The 23178-nt window shown below is 41.1% G+C and overlaps 1 protein-coding gene and 1 long non-coding RNA gene across 2 annotated transcripts in view; both read right to left on the reverse strand.

Moving 5' to 3' along the window:
- Positions 1 to 17330, reverse strand: part of gpr179 (G protein-coupled receptor 179) — a 30835-nt gene extending 13505 nt beyond the window's left edge. The window contains exons 1-4 of the mRNA XM_041981891.1: positions 16417 to 17330; positions 15850 to 15958; positions 4005 to 4104; positions 2381 to 2610 (exon numbers count right to left, since the gene is read on the reverse strand). Of these exons, the coding sequence (XP_041837825.1) occupies positions 2381 to 2610; positions 4005 to 4104; positions 15850 to 15958; positions 16417 to 17330 (1353 nt within the window). The remainder of the gene's footprint in view (positions 1 to 2380; positions 2611 to 4004; positions 4105 to 15849; positions 15959 to 16416) is intronic.
- Positions 17331 to 21042: 3712 nt separating this feature from the next.
- On the reverse strand, positions 21043 to 21790 carry LOC121638725. The gene is made up of 2 exons (XR_006010055.1): positions 21576 to 21790; positions 21043 to 21362 (listed from the first exon to the last, which is right to left on the reverse strand). It is a non-coding gene; the product is annotated as an uncharacterized LOC121638725 (long non-coding RNA).
- Positions 21791 to 23178: the final 1388 nt, after the last annotated feature.

Here is a 23178-nt window from a genome sequence, read left to right on the forward strand (position 1 = left end):
AACCATGAATTTCTAAAGTAAAAAGATTGTTATCAGCTGAGTTAGTTTAAGTATGGAGAGTAGATGTCTTCATTTTCTAAACATCAGCCCATGAGACTGATTCTCCAGAATAAATCCCAACACATTCATGGCCAGACAGCATTTCACCATTTATTCAAAAAGTAGGGCTGCCTCACAGGGTCACAAAATCTAAACTCATCTGATTCTGCTTAATGGGAGATAAAAGAACAATGTTACATAAGTGTGGATTAACTGTGTTTTGTTTTTGGTTTTTTTCCCCTACAATTAAAGAAAATAAATTTAACTGGCTTTTGTTCAGAAATCACAGCATATTACGAAGAAGAAAACGGCGATTTAATCTGTCATATAAACATAACGTAGCATGTTGTTCAATAATCCAGTCAAAGTGGAGTTCATGGTCACATTGCTTAGGAAAACCAGTGTTGTTCTGGAGGAACTGGGTTCAAGTCCCTGGTGTGCCAACGCTGGCCCTGAGTAAGGCCCCCCAATTGTTCCCTGGTTCTCTAGTAAATGTATTAGAGGGACAAATGCTGAGTCTAATTTCCTAGTTGAGATTAATAAAATAAAATTTATCCATGCTCTTTATTTAACATTACAAAATTATCACGCATACATCACAGTGGAGCTCTTTGAAAACTTTATTAGTTAGTGTGAAAATCTTTAATTATATTGTATGTCATGTAATTCTCACGTTCTATGAGTCCTGATGACCGATGACACCATGGCTTCCATAATACATGTATTATGAGGGCAGCCATGTTGGAATCTGTCAGAGTAAATGACAGCAGTGTCAGTGGTTGGCTGTGGGTAGTGACCGAAAGAACAAGATCGCAAATACAAGCGGCCGAAATGAGTTTTCTTCGCAGGGGGGCCGGCTCTCCTTTAGAGATAGAGTAAGAAATTCAGTGATCCGGGAGGGGCTCAGAGTAGAGCCGCTGCTCCTCCACATCGAGAGGAGTCAGATGAGGTGGCTCAGGCATCTGATTGTCAAGATTGTCTGACAAAGAAAAAGACAGGGGACATGAAAATTGGCCCTTGAAAAGATGATCACCAAAAACTATGAAAAATCTTGAACTGTGAGCGACTGAAAGGTCTGCTGAACACACAGATCTACCTTATATGATTCTTCTGTCTTCTGTGTAGTTTTTATAGCAGGTTAAAAAGACCCCTCACCTCCTTACTTGAAGAAAAACCTGAGCTGAATTATACCGGAAGTCTGTCAGAGCCTAGGTGGGGCACTGTGTGTTCTGAGGTGATCTGAGAGAAAACTGTAAAGCCGATCGCAATGATGTTTGCATTCAGTGAAAGACGTCAAAATGCCTACGTTTTGATGTATAGTATAGTTTGTATATGTACAGGAGACACTGTGGTTGTGAAAGAAGTTTGTTTAAGGACTTTTCTGAAACATTTTAGGGCCAAAATTTAGTGTGTGACATCCTTACACCTTTCTGTTTCAAAATCTTAAATTTGAGTAAATTTAAACTGTGATTGTGTCAAAAGGTATCAAAATGTCCTTCTAGACCAGGGCTACTCAATTCGGTCCTACGAGGGCCACAATCCAGCAGGTTTTCCATGTATCCCTGCACCAACACACCTGAGTCAAATTAATGAGTCACTGTGTAGAACCTGATTGGCTGTTAGAGCCACCTAATTTGACTCAGGTGTGTTGGTGCAGGGAAACATGGAAAACCTGCTGGATTGCGGCCCTCGTAGGACCGAATTGAGTAGCCCTGTTCTAGACACTCAAAGCTCTGTCTTTTGTGACCTGTTTAAACTTTGAATAAAATTGCTAAGTGAAATTATGGGTTAGTTATTAAGCTCCACAGTGGGCTGGGTTTTTCAGTCATTTCTGCAGAATCGCATTCATTTCTATGGCACAAATTCAGCAGTTTCTGTGATTTTTGTAAACACCAAAAACAAAAGTCATAGCACACTGTTCCCAGTTATTTAAGTATGTTTGATCAGTCATGTTCCAAAATTTGCAATGGAAACTAAAGACGTTTTTATAAAGTGGAATAAGTATGAGTGTTTGCAAACTTTCTCATATGTCATTATATTTTACACTTAAATTCATCTACCTGTCTACATGGAAATTAGCCATTGGCTATAATCTTGCATATTTATGTGAAAATGTACCTGAATTTGCCTGGTCCCAACTTAAATACTTAAGTAAATTAATTAATAATGCTTCTGGCATTGGTCAGGGTATGACTGTAAAGATCTTAACTGGAAAAGTAGGTTATTTCCGATTAATCAATATCATAAAACATGGTTTATTGTTGGGATTAGATCCACCTTTATCCTTCTGTCCAAGCTTCATCCACACAGCAGCCCTGTTGGGCCAAAAGATGTGACTCACCCGATTCCGACGCTGCCTGTAGGCGACCAGCATGCTGACAAAGATGAGGAGCATAAAGACCCCCTGGAAAGCCAGCACAACGGCCCTGAGAGGCCCATCCTCCTGCACCCAGCAGGGGGTGCCGTCCTGGCAGCTCTTACAACCCGGCCAGCATGGTAGGCAGATGGGCATGTTCAGGTAACACATACCACTGTTGTCAGTGCTGTTCACAGGGCCTCCATCTGCACCAAACACACACACACACACACACACACACACACACACACACACACACACACACATGCATCAACATCACCTCCACAAAATCATGTGATACCCTCAAATCCATATCACCCCAAACTGCAGCATTTACAAACTCAGAAAGGAAAACTTTGATCAAAAAGTGTTTTTGTATTTTTTATTATTTTTTTCTTTGAGCAGCACTTTTATGCATGTGTAGCTGACACAACCCAAACAACGAGTGTGAGTGGCAACCCGTCCAGGATGTACCCCTGGGATAGGCTCCACCCCTCGGTACCAACCAAACAACCAACTGTTATAAAGCCCTTTATCATATAAAACAAACTGATCCCCCAGACCAGAAACCTTCAAGTTCTACATATAAACACATGCCCACATAAACGCAAAATGATGCTCTCAACAAGCGCTGTCCTGACCCTCACCAGTCACACTGGGGAAGCTAAAACACGGGGAATTTAAATAAAAGATGTTAAACTGAAAGATTATTAAAAAAAGAAAACAAAAAAACAAATAGATTAGATAAATATATAAAGACAGAAATAAGATAAAATAAGTAAAATAAAATAATAGATAATGGAATAGAAACAAATTGTATAAAATACATGGGTTAAATAATAAAACAAGTTTATTGATAATGTGAAAATGATAAATGTGTTAAAAAAGTAATAAATAAATAAATTGGTAAAAAACAATCACAAAATAATAATAAAAACACATTTAACATCAAACATTTAGAGAGAAATAAATATTAATAAAAAAATTATTACTACTGTAAAGATATCCTTAAAAATCCTTAAACCACTGAAGCGAAAAGAATTTTTGGTAGGAACTCTGGTTAAATGGGATGTTAACTGCAGTGTGAGGAATAAATATCATATTACAGCATCAAAATTTTAACATTTACAGAGATTTTAAACTGGTATTGATGATATTTTTGTTTCTTTACTTCACTGCAGGTGGTTGAGCTCATTTACAGCAGTGCGTTGTTGGTCCTGCTGCCTGTTTGGGGTAATCTGTCGTAAATCATGTTTACAGAAAAGCATGTATTCTTCTTAAATCAGGTCAAGTTGTGCACTGCTGCAACTGTCGTGGATTATAGTAATGACCACAGAAAAACAACTAAAAGAAATAACTTAAGTCTGGTTATATTCTGTATCTCTGTTAATGCCAGCAAATCCAGTAACAGACTAAAACCAGCATGGCTGTAATCCATCTCTCAGTCCTTTCCAGGTTCTGTTAGAGGATGTTGTTTCCCAGCTTCAGCCCCACTCAGGATACAAGTCTTTAAACTGGGTTTTAAAGGTCTAGTGCACCCACAAATGTGCTTTTTAAGCTGTAAACAACACTTGTTTTGGAGACATTATTGGAGCGATGCAGGATGACTCACCTGAGTTCTCGGGGTAAATCTCGGGGTTGTAGAATCCCTCTTTACAGCGGCAGCAGTACTGGCCCAGACGAAAGCCCCGGCCTGGAACTGGCAAGCACTACAAAACAGATGGTATTTAGTTTCTCTATCATTCATTTCACATTACTATTAGTTCTTTTTTGTGAGTTTTAATGCAGATCATATTAAAATGACTAAATCTGATGTCCATTCATGGAAAATATTTGTACCATTTTTTTAATGCACACTATTTTTGTGCATAGTGGAGTCATTTCTTGGAGTTTCCTCAAATGTTTCATATTTCTATTATTTCTACAATTTAAGCTAAAAGACTATGAAAGTGAAAATGCAATAATAAATCATAAAAGTTTTTTTTCATCACATTTGCAAAATAAGCACAAAATTTCCATCCGTCCATTTTCTGTACTGTTTAGTCCAATTCTGGTCGTGGGGAAGCTGCAGTCTATCCCAGCAACTAACAGGTGAGAGGCAGGTCACCTGGACAGGCCACTAGTCCATCGCAGGGCCCCACAGAGAGACAAACAACCACACTCACTCCTCTCACAAACCCTTAGTGATCAAAAACATTTCTAAATGTACAAAGAAAAAAAAAAAATGTGTTAATGCTAAACAAGTTACTGCAACATTTTGTTTCTTTTAGCTTTTGAGATAAACTCCTTTTTAGGAGCGAAGTACAAAGGTGTTTTGATTTGCTGCAATACAAAGCAACTTAAACGTGTACATGGGCATTCTTTTTAACTGTGTTGTCATTTGATGGAGCATTTTTAAGTACTTTCTATCCCCAGAATATCTAGAATATAAAAAAAAAGCTTATGGGGCATTAAAACTCTATAAAGATGCACATTCAGATGTTTTCCTTTTTCATGAAACATGGGTTAGTGTTGCAAAATGAACAGACGAAAAGACTTATATAAGCAGAAAAATATTACACAGTTAATACGTTTTTTTTTAACAATATCCTTTTTTTGTTTGTCTCTGAAGCTGTTATATGTACACAGTGCAGGTTCATTTGTGCAAATATTGTATGTAGTCTGCTTTAAGTTCACAACAGCTGCGTTTTTAAAGGGTTAACTAATAACTTAGTCTACTAATTCTTATCAGGTGAATTTTCTGTAGTTAATTAAGAAGAATTTTTATACTGCCGTTAAGTGCTTTATTAACATCTTTTATCATCTGCTTATTTATATAATAAGAACACTGCAGGTGCTCTACAAAGACTAATATGTTGTGTCATTATGTTAATGAGTATATTTATGTATGACCTCAAGCTCCAACAGTCAGAGACAGTTAAATAAACAGGGCATAATTTCCGGTCCACTACCTTCACCTCGTTATGGAGACATCAAGTTCAGCCGCATCTGACAGCTTTACATTTTGTTAAAAGGTTACTGTCAGTCCATCAAAATTTCATACACTGACAACATGGAACTCATTCTTCACTCCTGTAAAGCTCTCTCTGATTGATGGTCTATCTATCTATCTGTTTTATGCAACACAATTAATAGCCCACGAAACCCTCTTTTTTATTTTAATAAAAAGCTTTCTGATTTTTATCAGCTGTACATATTAAATACAATAAGATTTTAATAACTGGTGATTTTAACTTACATATCAATAACAGTAGTGATCCCTATGCCAGCAAGTTTTTAAACCTTTTAAACAGCATGTAACACAGCCTATTCACAACAGAGGACACACCCTGGACCTGGTCCTAACCTATGGCCTGTCCACTGGTGAGTCCTCTGTTGTTGACCTGGCTGTGTCAGGCCACTACTGTCTATTTTTTAACATCACCAGTTTTATCCAACAGGAGGCCCTGATGAGAATGATTAGGAAATGATATATTACCTCTAAAGTGGCTGCACATTTTATTGACATTTTACACCAAACTCCTGCTCAGATTTTACCTGCAACATGTGATTTTATTGTAGATCAATAAAACAAAAACTTTAAGAATAAAATCCAAAACACCATGGAGAAATGAGGAACTTAGCAAGCTGAAAAGAAATAGCAGGAGAGCGGAGAGGAAATGGAGAAAAACAGAGCTAACAATTCATTTTGAAATTTTACACGAACAACTCAAAATCTACAATAATACACTTAAACAGGCCAGAATTCTCCACTTCTTCAACCTCATCACAGACAAGAAAAAAGACCCCAAATTCCTTTTTAAAACCACTGATCTTTAATAAATGCTGATTTTAACACGTCCTCCATGCATCAGATGCTGCATGTGAGGACTTTGCAGATCACTTCAGAAATAAAATCAATACTATTAGATCTGTCTGTTATCTCAACATATTGTTGTTTTGAACAGATCTGAACCTCTGTTTTGTTTGATGCAACAATGCTCGGTCGAATTTTCTCCCAACTAAACCCAACAACCTACCTTATAGACCCAGTATGAGTATGAGTATGAACTTTAAAATGTTGTAAATAACTCTCTTCAGATAGTTGTTTTCCCATCTGCCTTCAAAAGGCAGTGGTGGGGCCCCTTCTGAAGAAGTGAAATTTAGATCCTTTTTCATTCATTCATTATCTGTACCACTTCGTTCATTATGGGTAGCAGGGAAGCTGGAGCCTAACCCAGCATTTAACAGGTGAGAGGCAGGGTACACCTGGACAGGTCACCAGTCCATCACAGGACCAACAGAAAAATACAAACAACCACTCACTCCTAGGGAAGATTTAGAGTGATCAATTAACCTAATATGCATGTCTTTGGATAGCAGGAGGAAGCTGGAGTACACAGAGAGAAGCCACGCACACAGAAAGGCCACCTCTCCCCAGTTCAAACCACCCCACAGCCAAAGCTTGAACCAGCGACCTTCTTGCTGTGAGGCCACAGTATTAACCACCACACCACCTTGCAGCGGAAAGGATTGTGTTCTTAGGTAGGATATGATGTTTTCTGTCTTAATGTCCATGCTTTTTCAATAAATCTGACTAAAGCATGAATCTCCTCCTTGAAGAACCAATTTAACATATCATATTCAGACATCCAAAACAAATCTGGTTTCTTCTTTTGTACTTTTTCAAGATTTCCTCAGTTCATCATACAGTGGACATTGGAACAGAAAATGAAGCTCATCTTCAACAACTTTAAGATCACACAAAACACATATGCTGCTCTTTGGGTACACTCTGATACCTGCCTACTTCAGTCACTAAGGGCAGTGTACCAGATCTTAATTGTGCACACAATGACCTCTGACCTCTCCTTCAGTGTAGGGTTAGATATGATTCTGTGTAGTAATCTCTTTTTGGACATAGCTTCTAAGTTTAGGTTTCCTCCAAATCTCCTCCTTCCATAGTTTCTTATGAAGATTAAATCACGTCTGCTTTGCAGTATCTATCTTACACTGCAAGTTACTGCTAAAAATATAATATAAATCACAAGAGGAAAATATTGCAAAGATGTCACTTGATAAAGGAAGGTTGTGGGCTCGGTCCCAGTTAAAGATTTTGTTGGTCAGCCTTTCATCTGGCAACTGAGCAAGTTGGTTCCAGAGCCGAACCATTTCACATCTTTCCTTTACAAGACAGGATTCCCATCCTGAGGTCCTATTTATAACGGTCTTTGCAGTGAATTTGTAAACTCCAAGATAGGACCTCAAAGCTCAACTCTGAACTGCATTACCTTCCGGGGAGTCCTTAAAACCCCATATTCCAGCAGCATAAAATAAAACTGAACCAACTATAGAATCAAAAAGCTTAGAAAATGTTACAAAGTCAAGATCAGGACACATTTTGATTTTATTATTTACTGACTCTAAAGCCCTTCCCGCTGACTGCACCATAGCTTTCCTTCCTTCATAGAAGCTCATATTTCCCATGAAAAGAAAATCAAGATACTTATAAGAGAAAATAAACATCAATGGTGTTGATCAAAACAAAAATCTCTGGCAGCTTTGCTGGGTAAGGTTATTTCTAAAATGCATAATTTGTGGTAGAATAGATTATTGTATTGCCCTGCTCTCTGGTCTTCCTAAAAATTCTATTTCTAACCTAAAATTACTCCAGAACTCAGCAGCACAAGTTCTGATGAAGGCCGGAGGGCTGGAACACATTACACCAGTTTTAAAATTTTCACTTATTTAATCATGTGTTTTTTTTTATTTATTTTAAATACCACCTATTTATGTGGCTCTCTGTTTTATTATTTTGTTTTAACCAAGTACACAGTTTTTATAAACTTTAGGTTATTTACATAACCCCAGTTCTCTGAGTAATATGAGTGAGATGTCTCACTATGGGATGCAAGCCTCTCTGCAGCCCTCAGAAGCATTAATCTCATTACGCCAACCCTGATTGGCTGATGAACGTGTGAACGTATCCGTCCACATCATGTAGTGCCATCTGCCTTAAATAGCTCATGCGGACGGACAAACTCATTCAAGATAAGCACCTCTTCTCACTCGCCCCAGCAAGAAGGGTTGTCTGGTGAGACATCTCACTCATATTACTCAGAGAACCGGGGTTATGTAAATAACCTAAAGTTCTCTTTCATAATATTCTGCTTGATGTCTCACTATGGGATGTGGTAGCTCCCGTATTGCCAGACAAGCTTATCTAGTGCCCACCAACCCACCAGGAAAAGAACTCCGATCCGGTCAGTGCAAAACTGCACGTGCCACGCACGGAGCGGAGACGTCCAGCACATCCAGCGTCCATGCCCTGAGTTGAATGTGCCCGCAAGCCCCCAGCAGGCTGTAAACCCTGACCCGTATAGGCCAAAGCAATCGCCTCCACCACCCAGCGTGACAGGCGCTGCTTTGTGACAGGTTTTCCTTTATGAGGACCAAACCAGGAGACGAACAACTGATCGCTCCGCCTGAGACCCCTAGTCCTATCCATGTAAGTGCGCACTGCGCTCACTGGACACAAGTCCACTGCGATTCCCCTGACGAGGCAGGGAAAAGCCACAAGATCAATAGGAGAACATGAGCCCGCTACCTTAGGCACAAAAGCCAGGTTGGGCCTCAAAATCATTCTCACACCGCCTGGGAAAAACTGGGCGCATGTCGGGTGCACTGAAATCGCATGGATGTCGCTGACCCGCTTAGCTGAGGCCAGAACTAGCAACAACACTGTCTTGAGGGAAACATGTTTTAAACCTGCCCCCTCCAGTGGCTAAAAGGGAGGGCCCTTAAGCCCTTCAAGAACCACAGCCAGATCCGACGATGGTACCAGCAGTCTGGACATAGGAAGAAGCCTGCGTGCGCCCTTCATGAAGTGTCAGACCAACGGGTGCTGACTCGCTGTTTGCTTCCCAAACCCCACGTGACAGGCAGCATTAGCTGCCCAGTACACTTTTACCGTGGAGAGGGCTTTCTTCCTGTCAATCAGGTCCTGCACAAATAACAAAATCACCCCCACCGGGCACTAAAACGCAACGTGGCCGTGTCTATGACCCCACTCCACGAAGACACCCCACTTAGAGCCATACAGAGATCTAGTGGAGGGGGCTCGAGCACTCTGTATAGTGGAAATCACCCACTGTGGGAGTCCCACAGCTGACAGACTGAGCCACTCAGGGGCCAAGTCCACAGTGCCAGGTGTTCTGGGTGTGGGTGGAAGACAGTCCCCTCCCCTGAAGTAACAGGTCCCTGCGCAGCAGGAGCTGCCAAGGCTGAGCGCGCAGCAACCGATATATCTCTGCCAGCCAATGCATGGCAGGCCAAAGCGGAGCTATCAATATCAGTGTGTGACCGTGCTCCCTCACTCTGGCCAGAGTGGGGGGTATCAATGCCAGGGGAGGGAACGCGTAAAGAAGCCAAGAGTGTGCTAGTGTGTCTATGCCCAGGGGAGCATCCATGCTGGGCAGAGAATAAAATAGAGTGCCTCAGCGGAGTTATTGCCGCTTCCATGCACCGCACGAACACCCACGGACTCAGAGAGAGACCGAAAGGAAGCACTCGGTACTTGTAGCAAATCCCCTGGAAAGCGAATCTCTGGATTCTTCTGTGGGTAGGGTAGATAGGGATGTGTAAATGCGCATCCTTCAGGTCGACAGAAGTGAACCAATCGTTCTATCACACAAGATGCAACAGAGATGCGTGTGTGAGCATCCTGAATTTGTATTTCCAGAGGTCTCTGTTGCTGGGTCCTGTGTTTGTCCAAAATCCTCGCACAACTCGGCTTGGTAAGCAGTGAGCAGGGAGAGGACATCAAGCGCCCGGGCCGAAAGCGCCGCTGCCTTATAAGCAACACAAAGTTTTGATAAAATCAAGGATTTACTTGTTTGTTTAATAGATATTACTTTGGGCTGTCACTCATGTTACACATGCAACACAAAACACAACACAGATCTAAAAAAGAACCAAATAAAGCGAGATCAAGAGTAAATGTGTCTCTGGATAAATAATGTTGGACGGTGAGTTTAGAAGACAGCAGCTGTGAGGCTAAAAGCACCTGAATGAATAAAGGTTGAAAACAGGGTCACATTATTCACGTCATTCTATTTCCCTCTGATGCCAGCTTCAATTTAGCCAGTCAGGACACAGAGACAAACACACACTCACGCTCACGCACTTAGATGCTCTGCGTTAATCTAAGCTAAAAGCTAAATGGATACATAATGCCTCCATTGAGAGCATTATCATGTTCTAGAGAAATCCTGTTCCCTAGTACGCACAAACACACACACACATACACACACTGGCTCACATGTGTGTATTCAAACTCACAACCTCCTTATCACACACTCAAAGACGTGATGACACACACTGAACTTTAATGTGAGATGGATTATGTACAGCAGCCAGCTTAATTCTCTCCCTCGTCTCATCTGAATTCAACAAATTCAGTCATCTCATGTTTAAGTTGAAGCTTTGCAGGTTCACAGATAAAAAAGAAAAACTTGTTTGTGTTGTATACAAACAGTTGACCCTTGGCTCTTATTATATTATATTATATTATATTATATTATCTGTCACAAAAGAAATATATATCATTTGTGCTAGAGAACAGGATTTCTCTGCAAAATGGGAGTTTTTCTTTTAAGCTCACATTTGTGTCATTTCACCCAAAAGTCAAAAATAAGATGAGACAAAAAATAAATATCAAAGGAAAGGAAAGACTCTTTCAAGTGACAATAAGGAGAGAAAGAGTGAGAGAAGAAAGAAAATGAGACCAAAAAACCCACTTAAGACTAAGTTTTAAAGGAAAAAAACAAATAAATCTAAATTATGTTGTTATTCTAAAAAAAGGAAAGAATAGGATGCATGGAGGGAAAGGAAATCGTATGATCTGAACAGACAAGCCAAGAACATCCACGCAGAATAGAGAGTGAAATAAATGCTAAAATATATTAAGACAAAAAACCTATGTAGCAGAAAAAGATAAAGGAGAAGAAACTAGTGACTCAATTAATACATGATCATTTTTATCAACCTGTTCCAGAGAACAAAGTCAAAAAGGAGTGCCCCCCCCCTTTTGTATTTCAGAGCTCTAAAATTGTGGTGAATAAAGGAAAAAGTATGTCATAATGCTAGATTATGGTTATAATCCATCAGATCATCCTGCTGCCAGCCACCAAGCACAGCCGCCTTTAAATAGAGCTGAGATGAGAGGCAGAGGATTGGCTGTGGACAACAGGCTGGCTGGGAAAAGAAAAGCTAGAGCTGGAGTGGATGGGCAGACGAGTGGAAGTGTGAATGATGAGAGGATGAGCAAAAGAGCTAAAAGGCCAAAATGAACAATGAGCACAGACAGACAGGCTGAAAACAGTTTAGTGTTTACTTGTGTGATGGAACTAAACGTCAAAACCAGGAGTCTGATGATGCACATGAAAAGTTGTTGCTATTTACATGAAGATAAAATTATTTGCATTTTTTATAGCTTTTCAACAGCCAACCTGTTTTCTGTCGAAAGAAGTTAAATATTTTAAAGCTTCTTTGAGCTGCACACAACTCATCTTCTGGAAGGGCATCCGTCTCCCCAGCTCTGGAACTCACTTCCATCCGAGATTAGGAACATCAACTCCCTTCCATCATTCACATCTGCACTCAAAACCCACCTGTTTAAACCGGCATACTCCCTATAACCCGTATACTGACTGTTTTGTGTAATTTTTATATCAATGTCGTTATCTCTTTTAACTCTTATGTAATTTATATTTTTATTGTCTTTTTATTTATTTTTTCTTTTTGTGTACGGTGACCTTGGGTGTTTGAAAGGCGCCAAGAAATAAAATGCATTATTATTATTATTATTATTATTATTATTATTAACACTTTCCAGTTGGGTCCTTAGGCAAGACCCTTAAAGCTATGGCCAAACCACTTTCAGATGTAAGTCACTTTAGAGAAAAGCATCTGCTAAATGACTGCAGGAGACACCATATCAGAGTTTGGTTTAGGTACTCAGACCTTTTGGTAAGGTTTAGAAACCTAAACTACAAAGTTAGGTTTAGAGATTGATCATTGGATGTTGACTTAGTTTCTATACAGCTTACTCCAATTCAGGGAAGCTGGAGCCTATCCCAGCAAGTAGCAGGTGAGAAACAGATACACCTGGACAGATCACCAGTCCTTCACAGGGCTATTTGATAATAACAGGTTGATACACGGCTTCATTGTGCAGAAAAATGGCAAAAATGATCAAATGGCACAACATAAAGCAGTCTAAGGCAGTGGTTGTCAACCTGTTTTCTTTGAGAACCACTCACTAAACCACAGTACATGGACCAGAACTGACCTTTTTAAACCACAGTACACGGTCCCGAAGTGACCTCACTAAACCAGAGAACATAGACCAGAACTAACCCGCTAACTGAGCCGGGTTCTGCTGGGGGTTTTCCTTATTGTTAAAAGGGAGTTGTTTCCTTTCCACTGTTGCTCTGTACAGATCATGATGGGGGATTAATTCGAAGTCACACCTGTGTGGATTACATCCATCTATAAAGTCTTTAGCAACTAACGCTAAGCTTGAGGCACCCATATTAGCAGCTAATACTAACGGGCGCCGTCACGTTCAACAAGGGGAATTGATGTCACCACACACTTAGTTTAAAATAAATCAGACATGGCCATTTAAAGTCACATTTCCCTTAAAACAGGTTTACACTTCGTTCTTTTATCAAACAGTAAACAGTCTGATGCTATTCATCTGATTTACATGATGGCATGTCATAGCTGCTCTCTGTGTCGATGGCATTGAGCACACACACACACATACAGGCACGTTCGTGCACACATGTTTCCGTCAGAGTACACGCCTCAGAAAACACGTCAACCAGATGAAAATCAGACAAAATATGAGAGTTTTCTAAATTTTCTCAGGCAGCTGAAGGGGGAAGCATCTTGCTCCAGCGAGGAGCAAAAGGAGTATTTCTCCTTCTCCAGTGTTACACAGATAGTGTCACGGTCGGTGTCACAGCAACACCCACTGCCAAACAAGCTAAGTCTACGTCACTGAAGGAATTTCTGAGTTGTATTATGGGTTTAAATGGATCCAGTATTCTTTGTAGTTTTTATTACTCCAGGTGAATCCATTGTGTTCCTTGATGTCGTCTCACTTCACATCTTTACTGAAATCAGAGACTGTGGATCATCAGGACACGGCTGCAGCAGGATGCCTCATAGCATTACAGGACTAAGTTTGCCTCTGATCAGATCTTTGACCTGCTAGACCTCTGCTTCTCTACCAAATACAATGACTGTTTCTACAGACAGAAGAATGGCTGTTCTGGGATCTCCAGTGTCCCCCCATCATAGCCAACATCCTCATGGAGGAAGTGAAAAGCCGAGCACTAAGCTCCTACAGGTGAACAACCCCAGTAATAATGATTTAGATTTTTATATTTCAAAGCACCCAAAGCACTTTATCTATTATTCATCCACTCATATCTGGTGATGGTAAGCTACATGTGTAGCTATGGAAACGTAGCAGCAAATCAGCTCCACCACCAAACATTCCGATGCTGACACTGGAGCCAAAGTGGGAGAAGAGTCCTGTCCAAGGACACTACAGCAGATTTACTGGAATGAAACAGGATTCGAACTGCCAACCTCACGGTTATTGAATGACCTTTCTCTACCTGAGCCACTGCTGCCCCACCAAACCTCTGGCTCAGACAGGTTCATGTAACCTGAGCCAGAATCCATACTCTAGAAGTAGTAGCATTCACAGACACCTCAACTACAGCTACATCCAGTTCACTGAGGAGGACGACAACAAGTTGCCTTTTATTGGACCAAGCAACGCACATTGAGGAGGGTTAAAGTGTCAACACTGAGATTTACCAGAAACTCACAACCGTACCAGTATCACCTTTCTGACTGACACCACCTACTCGAACACAAAACTGTCCGTCATCAGAACCTTAGACCAGGGATCCACAGGCTTGGCCTTCGAGGGACAGAGTCATCAGGTTTTGGATGTTTCCCTGCTGCAACACACCTGACTTAAATTAAATGGAACTCTAATAGTTAGATGCCAAGTTCTTCACAAACCAGTTAATGACCTATTAATTTTAGTCAAGTATGTTGCAGCAGGACAGGACATCTAAAACCTGCAGGACACTGGCCCCAGAGGACCAGGATTGAGGATCTGTGCCTTAGGCCATCAGCATTGCCACCTGTTTATATCCCAACTGGGATTTAACCATATCAGGTTACGGGTTACGAGTCAGAGTCACCTTAAAGATAAGGGCAGTAATATCCACATTTTAGGACAGAGATGATAGGCGGTTTGACAGAGGAGTGAGGAAAGCCATCTACTGGATTAGATTGGATCCAAGGTAAAGTAGAAAAACCATGTCTTAACAGAAGAGGTGGTTTCAGGTATCACCTTCCCAGCTGCTACAGTACAGCTTTGACCCTTTCCAGGAGGTTTCACAATTATTCACAAATTGGACCAAGTTGAACAAACAATTTCTGTCACGCAGGTAAACAATGGTGACAATCACAGGTCACAAATGACAATGACATCCAACTGATTAATCAGGTTTAGTAACCCTTCACCTGTGAATGCTCTTTTATTTCTTAGAAGCTGAAGCTTGACCTTGTAACTAATTTCTACCAAGTTAGGTGGACAAACAAATTTTTATTAAAATTTTATTCAAGCAACACTAGAACCATAACTTTTTGGTAGAAAAAACAAAAATCCAGCTACACTGGTTTCTGATTGTTTGATTCCTAAAAAGGTACAGTGTTGACAGCTGCCCTGTTCAAGATCTATTCAAAGTTTTGCAAAAAAAAAAAAAAAAAAAAAAAACACAACACAAAACAAAAGTTATATGTACTGAATTTTTGTAGTGCAAAATGTAGGTGGGGGCAGGTATCAGATTGTGAATAATGGTGTTTTTACAAAGTTTTTTACCATAAAGTGATGCAATAGGTCTCAGAAACTGTATGCATGAAATCTGAAACAATTAACGGGTTAAAGCAGACATTGTTGCAGCTAAAACAACAAAAAAAAAACTAAAGAAAAACAGAAAAAAAGAAAGATTACATATATTTACACTGGAAAGCTCCATCATCTCCATGCTTCAAGATGTGGCTTAATGAATGCTCATGGTTGCTGAGGATGAGTCCTTGCAGCAGAGGTAACAGTTTCTCCTTTGCAAAAAATATGGAAGCCATTCTAAACTCTATGAGGCCTAAGCAGAATTATATAAAACCATGACGCCATGCTTGCTGTTTTGCTGTTGACATAAGGTTATGATGAGATGATTTATGATGCCTGATCTCTTCTCTTTTGGTCCTGGATGTTTGTGTTAATTGTTATGTTAAAATATTTAAAATAGAACATAAATTTATCCTTAAAATACTGTTTACAGAAATAGTTATTTTCTCTCTCTGCTTTTCTCTTTGTTTACCTCCATGGTGGTGCGATTGCACTGGTGAGTATCAGCAAACCAGCTGTTTCCTGTCGCACACTGGTCCAAGTCAATGTCCTGAATGTTGACATCCACACGTATCACACCTCTAACGTGGAAGACACACAGTAGGAAAGGTGAGGGGAGTCACAGCTATGTGCCAGCATTAAGCAAAAAAAAAAAAAAATATATAGCCTGTCCAAATTTATTTAAAAGATCTTTTAATGTTTGTCAAACTTTATTCAGAATAATAAACTGATGCAGCCAGTTTTACCATTTCTGTTGGTAAGTGAACTAAAAAATCATTTTCAATTGAATAATCAAAGTTTACCAGTAAGAAAGACCAGAAAATAATTAAGAATAATCTAAGAACACTAAGACTTTGTGGCAGTTTTGGTTTAGATGGTCTTATAAACGTCAGACACACTGAACCTTTTGTGAAGCAGTGAATCCGCAATCACCTAAAATCTGTGACTTGAGATCATTCTCCCAAATATTTTGAATTAGTTTCTAAGATCATCAGCATGAGACGGTGTAGTGCTGTAGTTCTTTCTGTGAAGACCTTACCTGAACTCAGGTGTGAGGTCAGGCTTTAGGCCATAGAAGGAAGTGGACAGGGTGAGCACCCAATTGGGCACAAGGCGTCCATCTTTACAGTCCAGAAAGGGGGCACTGGCCCAGCGTACCCCACTGCGATTAGTCACATAGCTGTCACCCAATCCCCACTTGGGGGTATCTAAAGTGTTAAGGTCATTGAGGAGCACCCGTTTGGACAGGGCTGCCATCACCTGGTTGGACTCTGGGAATTTCAGCCTGCTGAACCAGCCATCGTCAGGGGCTGGCGCTGGAGGATGGAGGCTCTCCCAAGCCTTGGACAAATCCTGGAGGATGATAGTCTGCACCTTTGCAGCTGGGTTACGGGTGGCACGCAGTACCAGTTGTGGCACCTCTGCAGTTGGGTCAGCATCGAAGGTCAGCAGGGCCTGCTGAATGAGCACATCAGCCTCGAGAAGGGCCCGGACCAGGGCGTGGTACCACTCCATGTCTTCCTGCACCGTGCTCTCCCGCAGGTCATTGGCCTGGAAGATCATGTTGAGGAAGTTGGCAGTACTAGCCAGCGCATCCAGAGCTGGCTGGAGAGGGACATAGAAGTTTCTGGGCAGAGGTCCGGTCTGCCCAGCGGTGCTGTATGCCCGTGAACAGCGAGCTTTTTTCAGGGTAAATGGGTCTCCAGTGTACAAATAGGTCTCTGCTAGTGACCAGTCATCCTCCGGGTCTGTGGGAGCTTCTGAAGGTGTCTCTGTAAACTCAGATAGCTCTGTGGGGCCAGAGGTGTTGGTAAAAAGATCAGAAGTCTTTGAGTTATTCACTACTGGATCAGTGCTGTTGGCTGCCTCCACTGTGACTCCTGCTGGTAAATCTGGGGTTACCTGAGCTCTCAGGAGGAGTGCGAGCAGAAGAAGAAACCAAACTGGATTCATCCTGATTCACTCTGGAGACGAAGAGGGCTTAAAATTCCTATGAAGGGAGAAAAGCTTCACATAATGCCAGAGGGTTAGGATCTCTGTGGGGATTTCTCCAGCTTCACATCATAAGCAGCAGCAGGTGTCCAAGAGGAGGCTGCACACGGACCCCACAGCTCCACATGTCTGCGCCTACCATTATCAAACCTGCTCATCAAGTGGAAAGAGGTGATAGAGGCGAGGGGCAGTACATGCATCTCTGAAGTCTGTTTGGTTTCTCCTCCACGCAGCACCTCTCAGCCTCCGAGTCGGTGCCTCATGGCTGCACAACAAGGCAGCAAGACGGTGGCGGAGGGCAGACAGGGGGGGCGGCCACACAGTTGGAGGGGATTCCCGTGTCAGGTGGAGGGAGGAGAAGAGCGGCGTGTTGAAGAGATGAAGGGATGAAGAGGGAAACGCAGATTTCCTTTTTCCACTTCTCTCTTCTTCTGTCTCCCGCTCATCTGTTGCTCCAAAGAGCTTCTGGTCCCTCTGATGCTTGTCCAACCAGTCCTCCCCTCCCCTCCCTTCATTCACCCTGTGACTTCCTCTTTCATATTGACAGGGATGCTCACCAGTGCTGAAAGTTGATGAGAGTGGTACATCTACTGTGTGTGCGCAGCTCCACAGAGGAGGGGATGATGCTGTCAGAGATGAGCGTTAGACTAAGCTCTGCTGCATTTGGGCATCCATCAAGAATCTCCCTGCTGGATGGATGGATGGATTAACCCCTCCTACAGGAGAGTGGATGGAGATCAGGGTGCTCTTTTACTGCACTCTGTCACACACGTGCACGAACACATGCACACATGCATTTCAGAAATGTTTAGTAATTGTAAGATGTGAAAACAGCTGGAGCTGATAAGGTTTTCGATTTTTTTTCTCCAGGTTTTTTTTTGCAGTACCTGGGAATTCCCTCACTACGTGTCGGCTGTGTGATTATGTATGCAAGTAGATGTGTGCACAAACTAAAATGTTGCAGTGACTGTGTGTGTGTGTGTGTGTGTGTGTGTGTGTGTGTGTGTGTGTGTGTGTGTGTGTGTGTGTGTGTGTGTGTGTGTGCATGCTAAAGTCGGGGTAAGTGAGAGATTCTACATGCATGAAGAAAAAAAATGAAAGGGAGATGCAGGAGGGATGGCGACAAGAATTCTTGTTTTGGTGACCATGGCAACGAGCTGCTGAGAATCCACCCAAACACACATATACACTCCACATGCCACTTCCACACCGAGACTTCACTGCAGAGCCATTGAGCCAGATGCAGTTGGTAGGACGACGTGTGCATGTGTTGCAGTATAACTGTGTCCCTAATGGAGCTATGAAGGAGGAACCAGGATGATAAGAAGCTCCTGAAGCAGCATCAATCACATTGTGCTCTTTTTCCTATTTTTTGTCCACCCACTTCTTTTAAAAGCTTAAAACTCACCCATAAATTCACTGCAGTGGTAAAACTTATTGTGTAGCCTATGTCAATACTCTACTTTGGGTCCACAGATGAAGCCAGATAGACACTCAGCGTAAGACCTATTCTCTCTGTGGCAGCTCTAAAAATCAGGAAATAAAAATTTCTTCATCCTCCTGTTTACAAAATCATAAAATTGACATGCTTTGTCCCATGTGCACAGAGATTCCTGCTAATTCTCTGAATATTTTGATAATATTACACACTGTAGACGGTGGGATCATCAAAGTCCTCTGAACTTTTAGACCCAGTTCAGCTCAGATTGGTGAACCTCTGTTCATCTTTCCATCTGAGAGACTCTCTGAAATGCTTATTTTATACCCAGTCATGTTATTGACCTGTTGGCAGCTAACACAATTAGCTGAAATGCTTCTCCACCTGTTTCTGATTTGTACCAGTTACTTTTCCAGCCTTTTGTTGCTCCTGTTGCAACTTTTTACAGACGTGTTGCTGCCATCAGATTCACTATCAGTTCATATTTTCAATGAAATGATAAAATGTCTCAGTTTTATCATCTAATTTTTACTAGGCATAAAATACGAGTTGATGCGATTTATAAATCATTGCATTCATGTTTTCATTTACATTTTAGGCAGCTTAGAAACTATGTTGGAATGGGGTTTGTACTTTTCTAAGGAAATTTTCATACCTGGGTCAATAAAAACTATGTGTGGATCTAATTCTCATTATGTCGGGTTTTACAGAATTACAGGCTCTATATTAGACACCATTCATAGTATTTCATCTCTTACAAGGTCTAACAATAGCAAACACGAATAACATCTGAGGTGTATGATACTCGCTGTAGACAAACCAACTGAGGGTTATCTGTCCTTAGACTGGCTCTTATTTATCGGTGTCTACAATAATTTAAAAAAAATATGTCAGTGTTGGGTAAATCAAAACATTTTCAGGTTCAAAAATCACTTTATTTTCTGCAATGTTCACTTGGTTTGCCATATTTAAATTACTGTATTGTGTATGAAGAAACACTTCTAAGAGTTCTCTGCAATCAAAAAAGCAATAGGCGATATTAGAAACATACAAATTTACCATTTTGGATGTTAAAACCCTTAAATTCCAGTAATTTGGTAGAGTTACAAACAACAATAATAATGTATAAAGCAAGAAAAAATGTACTACTTGACCTCATGCAAAAGATGTCTTAATTGTGAAGGGGGAATGTAATCAGAGGGGAAAATTTAATCTGAATATTTTAATCAAATTAAATCAAATATTATGTATATAACACTTTTCATAACAAAAACCATCACAAAGGACTTTACATATAAAAAACAAAATCTTTTGCAAATTAAAAACAGCCTGTCCCTTACCCAGCTATATGACGAAACCAAATTAAAACACAACAAATCCTTCATACTCTGATACACATGAACATACATGCATTGCCTTTGTAATACATGTGTGTGACTTGATCATTTTAATTATGAACAATTATGTTATATTTATGTTAAAAAATACCTAAAAACCTCAAAATATAAGACTTTATCATCTCACCACAGTCCATTACCAAAAAATAAGACTTCAAATCATTACATCTTTGTGTTTTTATCACTCATGTTCTCTAAGAAGATGCTCTACGGCTGGTGTCAGTGCTGAAGAGAAACTTCTAACTTGTAAATTCCTATTTCCAGGTGGCTGACCGGCTTCCTCCAAAAACAGACCCAACACAGTGTCTCTGTTAAATCAGATGGCCTTTCTAGCTCCGACTGTTATCAGCTCTCTTCCTGATACTGATGCCACATTTAATGAAATATTTCCTGGAAAAAAAAAAACCTAAAGATGACGGGACCAGATACAAAGAGGAAGATCCAAGAGAAACCGATGAACGTGTAATGTGGCTGAACCGTGACCTCCAGATGCATCACATCAATATTCAGCAGCGGAGGGAGGTTGTTAGTTTGATTACTCCACATAAACCTCACATGTGAACAAACACGGCCACATCTCTTTAGCTTAAGTGCACACACACACACACGCAGTGTGAGGATTAATGGTCCTTTACCCACTCTCCATCATGCAGTCAGCAGCAGCCACGTCTGCAGAGCGACCTGCAGCGCCACCTGCCTGTCGCTCAGCATTAACACACCAACAGAAGCAGGTCTGTGCTGCTTACTGAGCTACCAAACAAATTTACCATCAAGTACAAGATGAATGTTATCCCGTGTTTATACTACGCCTCATCCAGAAAAAAAAATATTTTTCTCGTGTTTTTGCTGTTTTGTCCTGGTCAAACAGTTTGGTCTAGACTAAAGTCTCAACATTAAAGTAAGCAACTTTTATCCTGATGAGAAAATTAAGTCCTCTCTTAAGTCATTAAATGCACCAGATGAACCAGTCAAAGAACCTTCTGATGTTTCAGTCTGTCCACCCATCCTTTCATTAAACCAGTAAACTCACATTCTTGAGGTTTGGACTTTGTTAGTGACCGAACTATAGAACTTTAGTCAGAACCTGGTACAACAAAGTAGTTCCCTCCACTGAGATGAATCTGATGCTTAAAGAAGTTCTTCCACCTTCTGATCAGCCTGTCACAGAAACATTTAGAGCATTATTAAATATAAATAGAACAAAATGAGCTTCATAGTGATGAGGAGGTGTAATCTTGCATCACATATTGGAAAACATGTATTTCTGTTTATGTATTCTCTCACCCTTACAGGGTTGTTAAAAGAAGATATGATGCAACACAGGGTTTAAAAGTAAATGTTTCAGTATTTGAGACAGAGTTGGTGACTTACGCTGGAAAATTAAACAGTTGTGTGGATAGTGAGTCTCTTCTGTCTGTTGTCCATTTTATAGAAGGATATCATCACTTTAACCCTCACGAGGAATATCTGAGAATTACATCCCCATCTGCATCATTCAGGACTGCACCGTGGAGACGCACCGACACATCCAGGGTGCACGCCGCCTCTCACCTGAAGGAAGCTGGAACTCCATCCCCTTATATCGGATTAAGATGGATTTATTTGTCAGGACTGTGTTTTACTGTTATGTTGTCATATATTGTTTTTGTACCTTGTAATTCAGAGATTCGACTGGGCATGGTGGTGGTGTTAATTGGAGATTCTCCTCACCTGGCGGTAATGGGAGATGCCACGCACCTGCTGCTGTCTGGCCTTACCAGCCTACTCAAGAGCCAGACAGCAGTCTTCTCGTCGCCAGCTCGTTGCCTTACCCTAGTGATACAACTCCGGCCATTAAGCGCTTTGTTTAGTTTTGTATACAGTCTCATTTGTAACAGTTTTTATCTTGTTTACCTACCTTACAGAAAAATGCTGTTTTTCCAGTTGGAAGGACCAACCACAAGCTGTTCATTCTGGCGGCTGCCCTGCCACCACCCCCTGCCTCAGTAACTTTCAAGGACTCTATAACCACCCAAAAATAAACTTGTTACCGCTTTACAGAATCCACCGTCTGCTCCTTCCTGGTTCCTGCCTGTCTTCCCACAAACCTTAAGATTATTATTATTTAGTCAGTTTTAGTACTATTATAATTTATAATGCTTCCCTCATAAATGTTCTCATTCAGCCAAATTAGCAACAGTTTTATTGTGCAGACTTCTGGTTGTCAGAACCGACAACCAAATTCAGCCAGAGTCAGTCAGTTGAGGAGCATCCATGTGCTCCAGCATTCTGATATCTTTGCTCATCATGTAGGATAAGCTGGAAAATGACACATTTTTTAATCAGAAGAGTGTAACATGCATGTCAGCGCTTCAGTTGTTAAACAAATTTTTCTCAGAGATTTTGTTTATTTTGGAGAATTAACCACAAGAAAAAAGTTACTTGAGCACAAAGTTAGCCATGCTGGCGTAATCCAGATCCAGATCCAGATCCAGAATGTTGTACTGATGTAAAAATAACAGAATTCTTATGAATTCCAAAATGTTGCAGCCAGGGTTCATATTTCTCTAGTTTTATCTTCTCTCCATCAACTCCCTGGTTAATAGAATTTAAAACTAATCTCAGCTCCAGGGATGCCAGCAGGATGATCCATAAGGCTGGTAAGATTAGGGATGGTTAGGGATGTAGGACTAGTTGTAGAAAACTTCCCCCAGAGAACAGGCTAACCAACCAGTGGCAGTAGGCACCCCCGTTCCCTGGGATCCCCCACAGGGCAGGACGAGCAGGGGACAGGTGTCTCCATGCCAAGGACCCAGTGTTTGCAGCCAAAGAGCTGCCACCCTCCCTGAAAAACACCTACCTGCCACACACCAGGGGGTGCGGTAGGTGCAGTGAGTGAGCCAGAACCCAAGTCAGCGGGCCTGGGGCGCCAAAAAGGGGGGGTAAAGAGGAAGGATTCTAGGGGCCGATGACTGACAGGGGCCCAGAAGGGCCC

Source organism: Melanotaenia boesemani, chromosome 4, assembly GCF_017639745.1.
Source record: "Melanotaenia boesemani isolate fMelBoe1 chromosome 4, fMelBoe1.pri, whole genome shotgun sequence".
Lineage (NCBI taxonomy): Eukaryota > Metazoa > Chordata > Actinopteri > Atheriniformes > Melanotaeniidae > Melanotaenia > Melanotaenia boesemani.